Source organism: Empidonax traillii, unplaced genomic scaffold (assembly GCF_003031625.1).
Source record: "Empidonax traillii isolate 1590-97213 ecotype Southwest subspecies unplaced genomic scaffold, ASM303162v1 scaffold155:size2260171, whole genome shotgun sequence".
Classification (NCBI taxonomy): Eukaryota; Metazoa; Chordata; class Aves; order Passeriformes; family Tyrannidae; genus Empidonax; species Empidonax traillii.
The window spans coordinates 1643207-1659689 of record NW_020955348.1 but is presented as its reverse complement, the minus strand read 5'-3'; the positions used below and the strand labels follow the sequence as shown (position 1 = coordinate 1659689).

Here is a 16483-nt window from a genome sequence, read left to right as displayed (position 1 = left end):
ATAAATCCATTGGTTTTATTTCATCTTTTTCCTAGTCCTTTTTTTGTTTTTCAGTGCTGCTACTTCTCATATTTGCTTACCATCTTAAAAATAAGTGTCTGCTAAATACTGTTACTAAATATCATTTACTATTCTGATCCAATTGCCACAAAACCTAACATTAAAACCTCAAAACTGGCTTCAAGGTAGCAAAACGAGGAATTTTAAGAACAATGCTTGGAAAACACTGCACACAGATGTAGAAGGCTGTTTTATTATTGGAGTGGATCTCAGAGCAAGTTTTGCAGGCACATTTCTCAGCCATCAATTCTATAAAGGTTCATCAGTTTTGGGAGTACATTTGAGACCGTGGCTTTCAGATAACAGGGGCTACATTACCCAGCGGGTTAGGAACAGAGGAGAACTCGAAGCATGGTCTACATGATTAGGCAATCTACAAAATTTTAATAATCAGATGCCAGGAATTACCAGCCATTCTGCACGTGGCACACTCTGGATTACTGGTGAACATGGAATAGCTGCAGCAGGTTGTATTCAGCTGTGTGTTGGAACAGCAACAGATCTGTAGCCAATACAACTGGTACTGAGGGTTGGCCTCTGTGCAATACACTCACCTTGGGGGGGCGTTCTGGATTAATTTAGCCTTATCCCTGAGACTGAATTCCCTTTAGCAATTTCACTGTGTTGGAGGACATCCTGGAATGTATCTTTCATTTAAGTTCAATCAAAAAGGAATTTGGGGTGCCCACTCCAACACTTTTGGATATGAACCCTACTGCAGGAACTGAGAATGATGAGGAGGATTTGATTCAAATCTGCATTCTTGATCAGAACTAAAATCCTAACATAGGTGCACTCAAAGACTGCAAAAAATGCACTACTATAAGGTCAGCTCATAAAAACATGTGTATAAAATTTGGTTACAGCACAATTCCCCTCACTTTTGTGGCATGCAAGTATCTTTTTAAAATCTATTCTTCAGGAAAAAAAAAAAAAAAGAAAAAAAAAAGAAGTCCTAATCTCCTTTTAGCCAAAAGCTTTTGCAACCCAGGCAACATTAAACACTTGATGAGTTAAGCTTTTCTGGCTCTCTTCCCACAATAGAAGACCCTTCCTGACAAGGCTCATCACATTTCCCTTTCATGTGTTGCATGCTAAGAATTAATGTCTTAACTTGGGTTAAATAAATCTACCGATAACCTGCTCATCTCTTCAACTAACTTTCCAATGACTGATTTAAGTTACTCTCCTTGTTATCTGTGGCTACTAATGGGTCATTAAACATGTAACTTCTGGCTCTGAACTGTGAGACTGTCCTACTTACAGCAAATACCTACCCTTACAAATAATGATTTCCCCTTGTTACAAAGAAATCTACCTGCTGAGCAATGACATTTCATTCAAATCAAGAACTTAGTCTAAAATCAGAATCTTTCAGAGTTTAGAGAGACTTTTATCTGCTACTCAGTTTCTAGGAGCAAACCTATCTGAAGACTAATCTCCCAAACTCTCCATACACAGAATAATTGACCACAGAAGAGTTTTGTGCATGAATGATTTCAAGAACTGACCCTATAACTAGAAAGCAGGAAGATTAACAGTGGATTCATTTAAGTCTTCGGTGCATAGAGCTTTAGAAGGTCTTTATGTTTCATCTGTATATTCAAAAAGTTGAATAAATCTTAAAAATTGCTTCAGCAATATGTATCTATGCCAGAGGTCTATTTTCACAGCTATCCATAACAGAAAGGGTCACAAGTATCCATGCATCACCCAGCTATGAAAATGACCATAAAGCCCATCTCAACATTTGTTCTATTTGTATATAGTAAGGTTAAAATCCATCAGAAATACTGGAGATGGGGGTAAGTGAAAGGTTGTTTCTGACCATTTACTTTAAAACACCCAGACTAGCATTAACATGAGTAAGATGTTTCACCAGATACTCATGCATTCTAAAGTTTTATCACTAGATGAAGCGGAAACTCAATGCTTCTTACAAGAAGTGGTCCGTGAAATCAGATTTGCAATGCAAAAATTTATGGTCCCCTTTGTAGTGAAAGCCTGTGACATGTTATCTCACTTAAGTAACCAGTGCCAGATATGCAACTTTTGTTATCAAGTTACTGTCTCCCAGAAATGCATTTTTGGCTCTTTCAGCTGGTCTGAAGACCTATTTTAGACTATGATGGTGGCAGATAATTTTTCTACTAAGAAATATAAGATAAATGTAAACCTCTATATGTGTTGTATATTATAACACACACATTCAGGGGAAGTGAGGGGAGAGATTTCCATAGCTAAACATGATCTCAAAAAATTCTTCCATATGTGGAAAAGACTGCAAATCTAACATATAAATATAGATATATATAAATATACACACTGAGCAGTGTGTATACATTTATATCACATTCATTAAACCTCAAAACATAAAATAAATTCATTTCTGTAAGCACAGGAGAAGTATAGCTTTTCAATACACAAAATTCATCTCCTGGAGTATCATAGAGAGCAAAACCTATTTTCTACTTCTTGCTTACGGGTCAGGTTCAGCTGGTATTTTAATAAATTAAAAATTTAGCATAATTAAAAGGTATATGAAAAATAATCTGCCTACCATATAATTACAATTAAGAGGAATAACAAAGGAATTAACAAATATTACGAATTTCTATTGGCTTTTACTTTCAATGACAAATCTTGAATAGTGAACAATGTTTGTAACTGCAAAATGGCAGCAGACCAAAATCCAGAACTGGAATATCCCTGAAAGAGAAATTCAAATTCAGAGCAGATTCTTCCAGATTTCAAGGCACCGTCTTTTGTTCCATCACAAGTACGACGGGACTTAAAATAATCCTTAGATTTGAAACCACTCTTATTAACCACAAAATGTGGGTAAGCCTCTGTGGAAGACCATTTCAGTTTTCTTTTGAGGTTAAAGTAGACAGAAATACTTAGACAGGTGTCAGAGGCAGGAAAAATTCTCTGTATCTACTGAAATAATGACATAATAAGATTTTCTGGCTTTTGGGAAACAGACAGAAACTACATCCTCGTTAGAAGAGAACAATTTGCCATTTGGTAGCATGTTTCTAATAAACAATACAGCTATGATAACTGCATACAATTTAATTGGAAAATCGATGTTTTAAAGGTGACCATGATACAAATAGGATTTTACTGCATTCAGTTCAACAAGTCTGAACAATGGGTGATACGAATCACAAGTTCAAAGATGAAAAACTAGAGGAAATACTTAAAAATTTGAAAGCATTTATATGACTAATTTGCACTGCACTCTTGAGTTCTCGAAAGACTCATTAATTCAGCACAATACTAGTTATTTACAGTGGATATGCCTGGGATTGTTTATACTGAATGTACCAACAAGCAAACCTTGCCCTGCCCAAATTCCTAAATTAAATAAATCCATGTGACTCCAATGAGCTTAGTGCAGGCTCAGCTCTGTGCTAATGCAATTGCGTATTTCCTTGCAGCTTGAGGCACCAGCAGAACAAGTTCACATACATTGAGTGAACAGACAAGAACAAGCTCACACCTGCCCAAATACAATGTGTAAACACACAGGATAAAGAAACACACAGAATATTAAACAAAACCTGGGTCAGGGAGGAAGCCAATATTTCCAATTTACTGCATTAAACAGCTATATCATATCACTCTATACGACAATTTCACTGGTGCTTTGGGTTTTTCCCCTTCCTTTTTATTTTGTTTCTCTGTCCTGAAAGACAAATTCTCAGTGATGTGGAAAACTCCCAACAAGATATTTCAGCTTTCCAGGTCCTAACTTCTGCTCTGATTGAACTTTCTACTCACAGACAAAAGGAGTTTGAAGAATTGTATGCTTTTCAAATAACCATGTTTATTTGCATTAGCTAAAATAATCTGTTATGGTTTATGTTTGTCCAGATTTTAGGATGCGTTGTTTGTTTTGTGTTATTTTGTTGTTTCTCAATTGTTTGGCTTTTTTTAAAGAAAAATCTCAATTTCAATATTCCTGAGGCCTATTCATGAGTTTGAGGTTGGCAATTTTCCAATGTAAGGCATTATGCTAACAGCCAGAGCTGCCAAAATACACAAAGTAGCATGCTCTCCCTTCCCCTACAATTACATATGGATCAATACAGTGATTTGTAGATCAGGATCCAGACACTAAAATAATAATCGTCGCTTGACTGTCCTGTGGTTCTGATTCAAAGTCATCCACCTCAAACAAAATCCCATCTGACCTGCTCAGAGTTTTTCACATATCATCTTTCAGCAACTCCAAGGACATTTAGCAGTTCTAGCTGATGAACAAAGACCTGTTGCCAAGACCAGTCACCACTTTACAAAAGAATAAACACATTTTTTGAGAGCACATGGTCTTCTTCAAAAAGTTAGTTTGTAGTGGCATACTAAAACTACTTGGCAACAGTCAGTTTGCTGTCAAATTTCATGCATCACTGCATGTGATTTCATTTCTCAAATGAATGAGTTTACCAGCATACTTTCAAAAAGCCTGTTTTAAAACTACATGCATGTAATACTAAGACAGTTACAGGCCAGATCTGTAACAGCTGGCTTTGTGACTGGAGAGAAAGTCCTGTCCCATCACTGTCCTGATAAGGACTTTTCCTTTAGATAAGAGGATAGTTCAGAGACCTTGAACCACCTTTTAGGCCTCCTTACTGAGATCTCAGAGCAATGAAAAACTTGTTGGTGAGTTTGTGTCAAATTACTTCTAAACACCACTACCTTGCAGAAGGGCCATCAAAAATGTTTTAAGTAGGAACAAAATCTCTATGTAGCCAGACAGGATTAAATGATGTAAAAGGACATCTTTTTACATGCTTAGACACCATGTGACATTCCATCCCCAATTACAGCTTCTAAGAATAGGGCCAACTTTTTGGAAATCAGCCAGCTCCTAAAGCCTTATGGTACGCCCTGTGATATTCACATTTTTCTAAAAATCAGATTCTTTTTTATGAGAACATAATCTCTCATCATAAAACAAAATTAAAATATATTTGTAGCCTTGGTGACCACAGAGCAAAGCATTCAGCTTTGAATCCACCACAACCTGGGAATTCAGTAAACTCTTAGGAGATTAGAAACACTGTACATTTTATGTCTTTAAAAGCCCCAAGTACTATGGGAAGTAAGAAGATTGGATAGTTCTTATAATAATCAGGTCTGGCAATGAAGTCTTAAAGTATGAAAATTCTTTGGATATTATACTTTCAGTCTTCCACTGTGTGGATGCAGAACCAAGTTCTCAAATAGTTTAATTTCCTACTAAGAAAGGCATCAGACCAACCTAAGTATATCTGAGCCACATACATGTCATAGATTGCCTACACTTCTTTTTAAGTCCCTTTTTCATCTAGAGATTCTGCTTCTAATTTAAATAATCAATCACAGTTTTTTACTATGTAGTAAGGAAGGAACTGCACTTAGGACCTTCAATCACATGGCAAAGTTCTCAAGAATTTGAAGAAGAAAGTCCTGGGTGATGGCAAAGGAATGCTATTCATTATGTGGAGAACATCCCCGAGCTAGAGATCTGTCATATGTGCCAGCAGGCTAAGGACTGGAAGGATTTTGAGCAAGAATGTCAAATGCCCGCAGAAATTATCAGTAAGTGAATATGGGTGACTAGAGCCTGCAACTCAGAAGAGGAAAAACACAGAGAGAGGCAGAGAGGTTCCTGAGATTAAAACCCAAAGGTAAGGAGATATCTCAGTTTGACCAGACTGGTGGTTAGCAAAGCAGAATTCCCTGTTGCTTATTAATGTGCAGTCCTGTTCTGACACTAAAAGGATAAAGCTGACAGAAGGGCTGCAGTGCAGGAAGGCAGCTGTGGCAGGGTATACAAATGTGCTGATTCCTAACAACTTCCAACAGTTACAGCCATTTGCTTCAAGAGCGCAAAGTCACTTGTGTGACACAGAGAGGCCCTTCCTTCAAGACATTTTCCATATAAGGAAGAAAACAGAATGACAATGTGGGCAACTGAGGCCAAGATGAAAAGGTTTTGAGGAAAAACAGTAAGTATGTAGAGGTGAGAAATATGAGAGATATGGAGCTGGACAACAGGTTTTGTGATGAAGTCTCAGCTATGAGGAAGGACAGCTTCTAAATCTGGAAGTTCAAATTTATTTAGCCATGGGGTTTTTTTTGTTCCAGATAGATCTTGGATACAATGATCCAGATTAGATTACTGTAATGCACTCTACAAGGGGCTGCATATTACAACTCCTTGGAAACTGAAGCTAGTAGAGAATGCTTATTAAGCTCATTTTCATGCTAGGAGTATTACACCCGCATTTCAGGATACACACTGACTGCCAAAATGTTTCCAGGTGGAATTTCAGAAAGATTGCCAACTCTTAAGCTAAAACTGAAGAGAATAAATTGTTGTGGGGTTTTTTTTTTGTGCAAAGTGCAAGATTATCTTTTTTTCCCAAGTTTTTTTAAGACTAGTAAAAATGGTTACTATTGCAGTGTCAATAACATGGCAGCACTCCACCTCCATATATTTATTCATATAATAAAATCAGATACACCAACATAACCAGGGATCACATCATGCCTTACTGTAACATGACCATGTGTATGGGCAGAGGAGAGTTGGAGTCTTCCTACTGTTTGTGAAGTTTTCTTCCAGCTTGACCAGAGTTTAGGAAAGACAAGGATATACAAGGGCAAAAAAGGTCACCAATCTATGCCTCTCCCTAAACAGAAGAGCAAAAAGCGGGAATAAAGGCAAGAAGGGGCTGGAAACTTGATTTTGCTCCTTAGCAGCAGCCAGAAGACCTAAACACATCCATTACATCTGAAAAAAAGGTGTTCAAGTAGTCCTTCAAGAGAAGTCAGAGAGCCTATTCCCTCACTACCCTAGAGCCATGCTGCCACATGCTGCCCATGGCAGGATATGAAATCAAGTACAGACATATATAACAACATGCAGGTATTTCTCTACAGAAATGTGGCATATAAATTAGAAAATCCAGTATTCTCTATAGAAATTAGAAAAGTTTCAAGATTAACACTGCACGTTCAACTATAACTCTCCAGAAGTTGTGAGAAAACTTTCAGAACTCCTCCCTGGTATTCACTAAATTAACTGGTATTTATGTTACAATATGCACAACTTCCTTGTCACCTTACAAAATTAAAAATCTCCTCTGATGATTTGCAATGTTATTATATTTTTCAGTTTATTCTGTTCTTTTAAACCACGTTGGTTTATAGCCATCAAAACCCATATATCTAGAATTTGTGTGTAATATTGAATGGGAAATGTGGGTTTCTACAGCACATGGCACTCAAACTGTTGCACAAATGAATGTCATACAGAATGGTAAATACAACACAGAAAGGAAAGAAAAAATAAACTCATTACTAAAAAACATAAGATAAAGAAATTACTAGAGTTCACTCATGATTATCCTTGTCTGTGCTGTTCTCAAGGATTTTGCTATGCATCTCCTATTTGCTTGCTTTGCAAATAAACATATGCTGGGCTAACCCATGGTTCACAGAGTCTGTGGAAACTTAGGGAGCCCTTCAGGAGAACACCTATTCCAAGTGCAACATGAGGTGAAATAAAGTTATATTCATCTAACCTGTTCTTAAAAATCTTCAAGAAAAGACCTTCCATTACATGTATACAAAAGAATGTCCACAGTTAGTTTCCACTTACAGATTCATTAGACTCAAAGTGAAAAAGCTTTCTTTTTAATAACTAACCTAGTTATTCTTGGCAAAATTAAATTTACTGCTCCTACTCTTTCTCCACTGGGCACTGGAATACAATTGATCATCGTCTCCTTTACAACAACATTTTATGTATTTGAAGACTTATGTCTCCCTTTTGGTACTCTCTAGACTAAACAAACCATGTTCTTTAAGCCTTCCTCACAGGTCATGTTCTCTAAAACTTCTATCATTCTTGTTGCTCTCCTTTTGTCCCCTTCTAATTTGTCTGTGTTCCTTAAAGCATGCTGATCAAAACTGCATAGAGCTTTTCAGATGAGGTCTCACCAGTGCTTGAAAGAACAGAAGAATTGCTTCCTGCTTCTTTTCCAGCATTATACCTATTCCAGAATTAGATCCAACTTAATTGCAATGGTATTCCATTGTGCAATTTAGATCCCTTTTTCCATGCTATTACCTCATCAGTGCACATGACTTCTCCCTTGTAAAAAGATTTCTCTTGACCAAATTTCAAATTACTGATTCTAGATATGCTCCATTTTATGAAGACTGGAGGAACTTTTTAAGCAGTTTAACTGCTCCTTCTATGCTATGGAACTTTTTACAGCTTGATTCACGATCAACAACATTAATGGTTTCTCTATTTCACTCCTGAAATAATCTCTAAAACAATACTCCACAGAAGCAGATAAAGGACAGATCTCTTTGGAACCCTTCTGTAACTAGTCCCCTTGTCTGACAATAAGAAACAGAATTTGCCTGTGGCACATTGTTTGTATCAGTTGCTCACCCATGTTATGATGATTTCATAATTATTTAAATAAGAAGATTATTTACAGTTACAGCTTTTATTACTCTAATTCATTTTATATTACTTGTTAATTACATTACAAAATGATGTATTTATTTGTATTTACAAATATATAGTGGGACATTATGAATTCAAAGTATGTTGCAGCTACCACTTTCTTCTTTGGCCACAAAACCTTATCAAAGGAAATTAGATTTGCTTGACAAATAGAAGCATAAAAAGTATAGGGTGGGAATGCTAGACCAGCATTCTGTTTTAGAGAGTGGCCCAAAACCATCACATAGGAAAAGTGTTAGAACAAAGTGAGCAGTGATAAATGACCTCTTATCTTGAAGAATGTAAGGCAAAAAAATAGTTTATCTGGTCTAGGATAGGAACCACCAGTTGACGATGATGAAAACAGGGTAAAGACAAAGCAAGTATAAAGTGGGCTGGTATCTACTGAGATGGACAGATAGATAAGGTCACATGGCCTGATGCACACACCAAGCTACTGAAAATGAACAATAAAAAGACTACTGGCTTTCTATTGATTCAATGATTAATAATAATTTGTTCCATAACTTTACAGGGTCTAAAATAAAGTGAGTCATAAATCCCCATATGTTATTTATAAAGATGAGAACAGCTTTGCCTTCCTCGAGGCTCCAAGGATCTCCTATATCCTGCATGGGATTGTTCAGGATAATCATAAATAACAGAGAGTTCTAATACTAGTAAAATATCTAATATTGTATGTGCTCTATCTTTAATCATGTACCTATTTCCATCATTCACATAATGCCTTTAAGTTCTTGAAGATGTTCTGATACAGACTTTCATGATGCTTCTTATCTATTCTTTTCCCTGATTAACCTGTTACCATGCATTGGAAAGCACCTTCTTGACTAGATGTTTGTTCTCATATATTGTCTTGTCCCTCAAGTTTTTTTCACAGGTTCAGGTTTCTTGAAGTAGTTGAAACCAGTGTCTGGGTTTCAGTAACACTGCAGAGGTTGTTACCTGTTTTTTCACTTCTCTTCATTCTGTTTTTTCATTCTAGCCCTTGTATAAAGTCAAAACTTTTTTTTATTCATAGACATTTCCAGATAACTTTTCCTTCTTTTATAAACTCAGCCAACTTATCTCTGTTAATCAGAAACAGAACTAAACCAAGACAGAAAGTACTTAATATCCTTCTCCCCTTTCTGACAGAAAAATTGTTCTTAACATGTTCCAAGAATTCAAAGGATTCTGTGTTATGTTGTTCAGGTTTTGGGGTTGTTGGTTTTTTTTGAGTTGCTATCCAAGAAATTGAGTTTTCTCATACTTACCAGTTTCTGTCTTTAGTACAATTCTATTGGTCATTCTAAAAAAAGCATCTTTAGCTTCTTTGCTTCCTATTCCCAATTAGGTAGTCTATCATACATTGTAACTAAATTCCCATTACAACTTCATCAATTTTTTTCCCTTTTATTGCTACCCAGACATTATGAACTTATAACCTATTTTAGCACCAAACAATGGCTTGTCATATAAAAGCAATGCTTAATTTTTTATCAAGGTTCTCTATTTGAGGATTAGTTACTTGTGTATGTAGACTCTTTTTCCTACTCCAGATAAAGGCACCAGACAAAAAGCCAAAATTTTAAACTATTTCAGGGATGTAAATAAATACCAGAGCTATTAGTTTCAGTTCAAAGAACACATCACTTGCTTATTAATTCTTTAGAAAATTTATTTTATCTTGACAGAGCAAAATCACAAAATTATAAAACCTAGAAGTGAAAAACGAGGTGACCAACCTGATCTGGAGAGGGTCTGTGGTTGGAGTGTTGTGGCCTCCCAGGAGATCGATGATGGTGGTGGTGGTGATGGTGGTGGTAGTGGTGATGGTCATCATCATAGTTATCTGCCATCAGTTTCATTCTGTTTTGTGTCTGTTTAAGATGTAAAGGAAGACAATTCTATTACATGTTGAACATATTACTCTAACAGGAGTCAGAGTTTTAGGAAGATCTTGCCTCTCCTATTTTTTTGAAATCCAGGCTGCTGGCTCACAAAGAAAAGGGAACAGAAATAGAAAAATAAAGTATGTGAACAAATCCTCTGTTTCAGCTTTCACATCTGTAGAATTGCACCAAAAAAAGTCAGAAAAGTAACTTATCAAGGATGTTAGGTTTGAAGCATAAAAACATTCAGTTTTTTCAAATTTATTTAGAGCAGTTTCCTATTTTTTTCCAGTCTACTATTATGTCTTAGCAATTAACTTTTTAAATCTCACTGAAAGGAATATTAAGTGTACTTCAAATATTTACAGTTAGTCAACAATCATGAACAGTTATGCTAAAAGTTCTACTTTGCCTTACTTATTTTAATTGTACACCAGGATCCTCCTGCTAAACTGTATGTGAAAAACTGGCTGATAGACACACAGGCACTTAGAGAAATAAGTGATTATGAAGCTTGACACATTACTGAATGGAAGTAAAGTCTTAGATACAGATCTTGAAAAAGAGATCAACACTTCAGCTACAGCTGTGTACAGATAATAAAATCTCTGCCACCAGAAGATAACAAGATACATCGCTGCTCTTTATCACTATTACAATTATTCCATGCCATGAAATACATGGACTGGAATAATTCAAACCTTGCTCATAACACCAAAAATATCTCACTACCAATTGTCTGACATCAGTAGATATAGTCCTTGTTTTTTTGTTAGTGGCACTAAAGACTGTCGTAGGCAAACCTATTAAACCGCAGTTGAGTTTTACTTAATTTTGCACTAACGAAGCCCAGAAGAAAATACTGTCAACTCTCAAAAACCTATTCCAAAATAAAAATAATCAACTAGAGACACATACAATTAATATCACACATTTAACTGAAGGAAAGACAGCAGTCTTAACATACTTCATGTCATGCTCTGAGGCAGTAGGATGTACAGAAACCCAGATGAGGATGCTGGCTAAACACACTGGCCCAGGGCTTTGCTCAAACTAATGAGTTCTTAAGCAGATGAATTTAAACACAACTCACTCATTTGTTCCCTTATTAACAAGTCTAATTGGCTTCCAATTCAAAGTGCCCAGGAGACAGCTAGTGTCCCATAGCTAGTATCTGGTAAATTTACTTCCAGGACTGCTGGAAATTGATTTGACTATGACAACAATCCTATATCAAAAACTCTGTTTGGAAAATTTCACTGGTAGGTATATTTGAAATGTAAAACTCAGAGATTGCTACTAAATTTCCCAATTTTGAAGTTTTTTGCTAAAGTTGAAAAGGTATTGGGGGGGGATCAAACTAAATATTCATATTACATAATATTTGAAGTTAACAAAAGCTAACGCAAGGAAAACTATTAACCACAGAATCACAGGAAGTGTGTCTTTTCAGCAATTAATTGTTTTTCAATTGCCACAACACAATGTCAAAGCACTTCACATGATGTCCATTAGAAGGATCAGAGAATACTACTTTACAGGAGGGGAGCTCTACTCAGTTCAAGTGAAAACAACCAACCAACCCAAAACCAAAACCTTAAGGCATCCACAACAACAAGATACAGGAAAAATCACAGATCAGATGTGCATTGTCAGACTTTCTGAGAATCTCCACAGCACTGAAACAACATCTTCTCAGTGTGCTACAGAATAAGAGCAACCTGTGCAGTTGAAAATATTTCATTTTCTCCCCCCCAAACAAGAAGCTGGAAGCATACAGCTGTATGAATTTCAGCTATGAATGTCTACCATTTTTCTAGAAAGACTATCTCAATCTGAACCATCATAGTTGGTCTGTTTGTCTTCAGATTGAAAGAGGAAGGCCTTCTGAACAAAAGAGTGGAAAAGATGGAGAATTAATAGACAAATAATAAGCCACTTACTGTAAACACTGTAATACCCTGCCTCTTTAGGGAAGCTCCTAACATTTTATTAGTTTATTTTCTTATCAATGAACAGCCTTAAATTTCCTACCTTTCAACTGTATTCCATAGAAGAATGCAAAAGTTAAACAAGATGATATATGCAATCCTAAAAGTGTCCTCTGTAATGAGGTGTTGGGGATTAGGCATGTCATGGGATAAGAACTGTAAATGAATGATGTCATCTTTCTAATTTGGTGCTGAAATATAAATAAACTACTTCTAATGTTTCTTCCTTTTGGATGCCAGATTGCAGTAAAATGTGCACAAAGGAATGGTAATGCTCTAGTAGCCCTCCTTTAGTCTGTCTGTTCTGGAAGCAAAATATATGAGAAATGTGAAATGAGAACTTCTTTTCCACCCAAGGGACCATCAAACTTTTACATGACTTGTGACTGTCATTAATTTCTTTAAATGATGCTAAATACTTCACAAAATATTATTTTTAAAAGCTTTTTGGTTTTATTTGTTAGCTCTTCACAACAATAACAAATATGATTTCGAGGTTCTGTTTGTCTTTGCTTCAGCTACTGCCAGAGCACTGTAGTTCCACACTGAACTGCATTTTCCAGGCATGCTTAGTTTTGATTAAGAAGTACAAACGTGGTATAATTTCAAACTTTTAGAAACAAGACTTTTGAGGAGGATGCACAGGAGGATTTCTGGAGGAAGAACAAAAGTAAACCCATTCTGAGGAACAATACAATCCTTTTCACATTCTCCTAAACAAAAATCCGTAACGTTACTTCTGTTTGCTCCCCTTGCTAACTTTTAATCTTTAGTAGGCTTTGAAATGCCAGTTATATTTTTATTTGAGGAAGAAATTAATTAACCACACTGGAATTTGTTCAGGACCCCAGGGCTTCACACCCCTACACCTACACATAAACACATACACAGACACACAGAAAGGTGGATACGTGTTAGGACGCTGCTTCATCAGACAGGCAGTAAATCTTCATGGTCTGGGTCCACATCAACACATTCAGGGACTGCTTCAGTACTGTCTGTGAGGGCAAAATACCACGTACTGACTTGGCAACACCATCATTTCCTGCAACACCCTTGGCATACCTGAAAATTTCCTATTCAAGAACATCCAGCATCTTCTCTTATATTACTTTTGAACACAACAGTTTATTCAATATGACTTTTCTGGATGGTCTGGAAACTCAAAATACGTAATTAATGAAAATTAGAGTGATGATCGTACATGCATTTAAACTGCACAGTATGTGATGTGCACCATGCATCACCCTGCACTTCTAATCTGAAATAGTTATATTGCATAGGTCAAAGTTTTATTCACAATTTTCCTTTAAACTTGAAAACAGGGTTTCCCAAAATTTACATAGGTATAGCTCTGACAACAGGTTTTTTTCTGAAAATGCCTGATGAACAACAGGCCCACACCTGAGAAGGAGAAGGTCTTAATTTGGATTTATACTAGAGGAGAAAAACATGTTACCTTGTAAAATGCAACAATTAGTTAACTGCTTCTCCTACAGACCATGTATGGCCTTACTAGTTCAAGCCTAAACAATGTCCTCAGATTTTTCTCCTTCAAATTTATTGACTACATTCAATAAATACTGCATCCATTTTGAAATAAAGGAATGATCAAGGAATTAAAAGCAGCTTAAATCTAGGTGCACAGGTATATTAACCCTCAGGGCCTGAAACAGTCGTCTTTGATCATTCAATATCACTATTTGCTAAGCTGTCAAGGTCATGAATGGTATGTGTAACTGAATTTTTAACCCACTTACCAAAGAATTTATGATCTAGCACTGTAAAAAAACTGACAGATACTTCTTGTCCTCCTAAGAATTCTGTTGAGTTTAAGTAAGGATATACTGAAGTGAAATGAGAGTCTTTGATTGACTGGTAACAGACTAAATAGCTTAACAGCAATCTGTAACTGTAAAACTATAATATTAAAACTGTCTTTTAAAAAATATTTTAGCAAGGTGGCAATAGGGAACTATGCTTTGATCTGTCATCTGGATCAAGTTAACAACGAAACTCTCATGAATGAGGTTCAAATGAGGAAAAATAGTAAGATTTGTTGCTCTGGGATATAGATGTAATACAATTCAATAGCTATTACTTTCCTTTGGATTTTCTTCTCAATCTCTCTTCACTAAATGGAATTTGAAATATTTCTAGAATATTCACTATCAGTAGAGTAGTGAATAAGGTAGTAGTATTCCCTATATAACAGCAGAAGGAGGCAGATACAAGGCCTGCAAACTATCCTGGAGCTATCCTGTGGTCTAATCGTTAAAGCACAGAATTTAATCTGTGGAGCCCTACATTCTAGCTTTGATTCTGCAATTGCTTCTTCTCTTCAATGACACAGAAACTCTGTTAAGCATTCTAGTCTTTCCACAAAACACTCTGAGAACTTCATGTGGCATCCATTTAGTTCTACCATTCATGATTTTTAATAATAAATGATTTTATCTGAGCTTTTTTTCCACCTAAGACAATACCTTAGAAAAAATAAAAAGGCAATTATCTAAAAAAGTGGTTGTTTCAGACTATACAGCTCATCGAGTTTATCCAGAAGTCACATAAATGTAGTGAATTAACCTGGATTTAATGAAAACATGTGCAACTGCAGTTGGTTTTCCAGTATGAATCCAGTGCTTCAGGCTTGAATTCCATTAACTGAGAGTTAACAAAATGTTTTTGCTAATTAAGCCAGCTCTGTACTTACTCTCTAAAATAAAAACAGTTTTTATGTTAGAACAATATTTTTGCACATTCTTTGAAAACTTATCATCTGGATAAAAGGGAAGAATTTCTTATAATTTCTCCTGCTGCATCTCAAGTTTATAGAGATACTCTGAATAAATGATTTGATAATAACCCAAATAGTGAGATTAATTTGCCACCTAGAAAACAGACTTAAGGGAGATTCCTTCACAAAGTTTCATTTTAAACTTTTTTTAAACTTCTTGATATACTTCGGGATTTGGGGGCTCTGGTTCACTAACTATCTAGCTGAAGCAAAAATGAATATTCTAAGGCTTTTATTGTTAAAAAGCCAAACATTGAGACTGCTCTCTTTTTAATGGGAGAACCCTTCTTGAGACAAATTGTTAAAACATATCCAACAAGTATGGTTTTGACAGAAGTGTCATTTTCCCACCAGCCAAAAGATCTGTTAATCGGTTATTGCTCTGAAGGATCTTTTGCCAATATTAGAGCTGCAGTGATGAAGTGGACTTCAGCATACTTTTGAGTATTCTAGAATTTATCCTAATTATTCAGGTCACTTTTAACAGCATGATAATAACAACATCATGCTAATTATTTCCAAAATAAATCATAGTTTTGTCTTCAGTGTTTAGAGACATACAATAGTATTCATTTCAGGGTTTTTTGTTGCTTATGCAGTGAGGTTTTAGACACCAAGAAAACTTCAATAGAAAAAAAAATGAAATAATGAAGACTCTAAGTTTGCAAGCACTCATCAGTAACTGAAAATGTTACAGTACGTTACCAAAGCAAGAACTCCAAATGCTAAATAACTACCATAATCATAACCGTATGGGTGTTGAAATGCATCACTAAGGGGTAGAGTTATGTTTTACTGAGTGCTTTAATTATGCTTTTTCTTTTTATAACATCCCTGTAATGTAATCTGTTCTTATATTCTTACCCTTAACTACATTTTAACATGGGGTTTGCTGCTTTGTTTCCTGCCTCCACTGAAGAACACAAATTTTTCCCTGCTAAAATTTCAAATGGGCTAATAAGCATGTTTTTCTTTTCCTGTTACACTGCATGACTTGTCTTGGAAAGTGTGAGAGACAAGATGCATGCGAGCTGGAAGTGTGCATGATAACTTACTGGAGAGAAGTTTGGCTACTTGGCATTTCACTCTTTTTGTTTTTTACCACATTAATTATAAGACTGTTCCACATGATATAAGGAACACAGTAAAGGTTTTATCCTAAGAAGTATACAATTTTGTCTTTTTCACATATATATTTAGCTTAGTATATAACTTCATT

The 16483-nt window shown here is 35.8% G+C and overlaps 1 protein-coding gene across 9 annotated transcripts in view; it reads right to left on the bottom strand.

The window, feature by feature from the left end:
• Positions 1 to 16483, bottom strand: part of ERC2 (ELKS/RAB6-interacting/CAST family member 2) — a 411704-nt gene that overhangs the window by 112267 nt on the left and 282954 nt on the right. For all 9 annotated transcript variants that reach the window (XR_003571338.1, XR_003571339.1, XR_003571340.1 and 6 more), the window contains one exon: positions 10330 to 10464. Coding sequence is in view for 1 of the 9 variants with exons in the window: in XM_027884805.1 (XP_027740606.1) it covers positions 10330 to 10464 (135 nt within the window). In the remaining 8 variants the exon portion in view is untranslated. The remainder of the gene's footprint in view (positions 1 to 10329; positions 10465 to 16483) is intronic.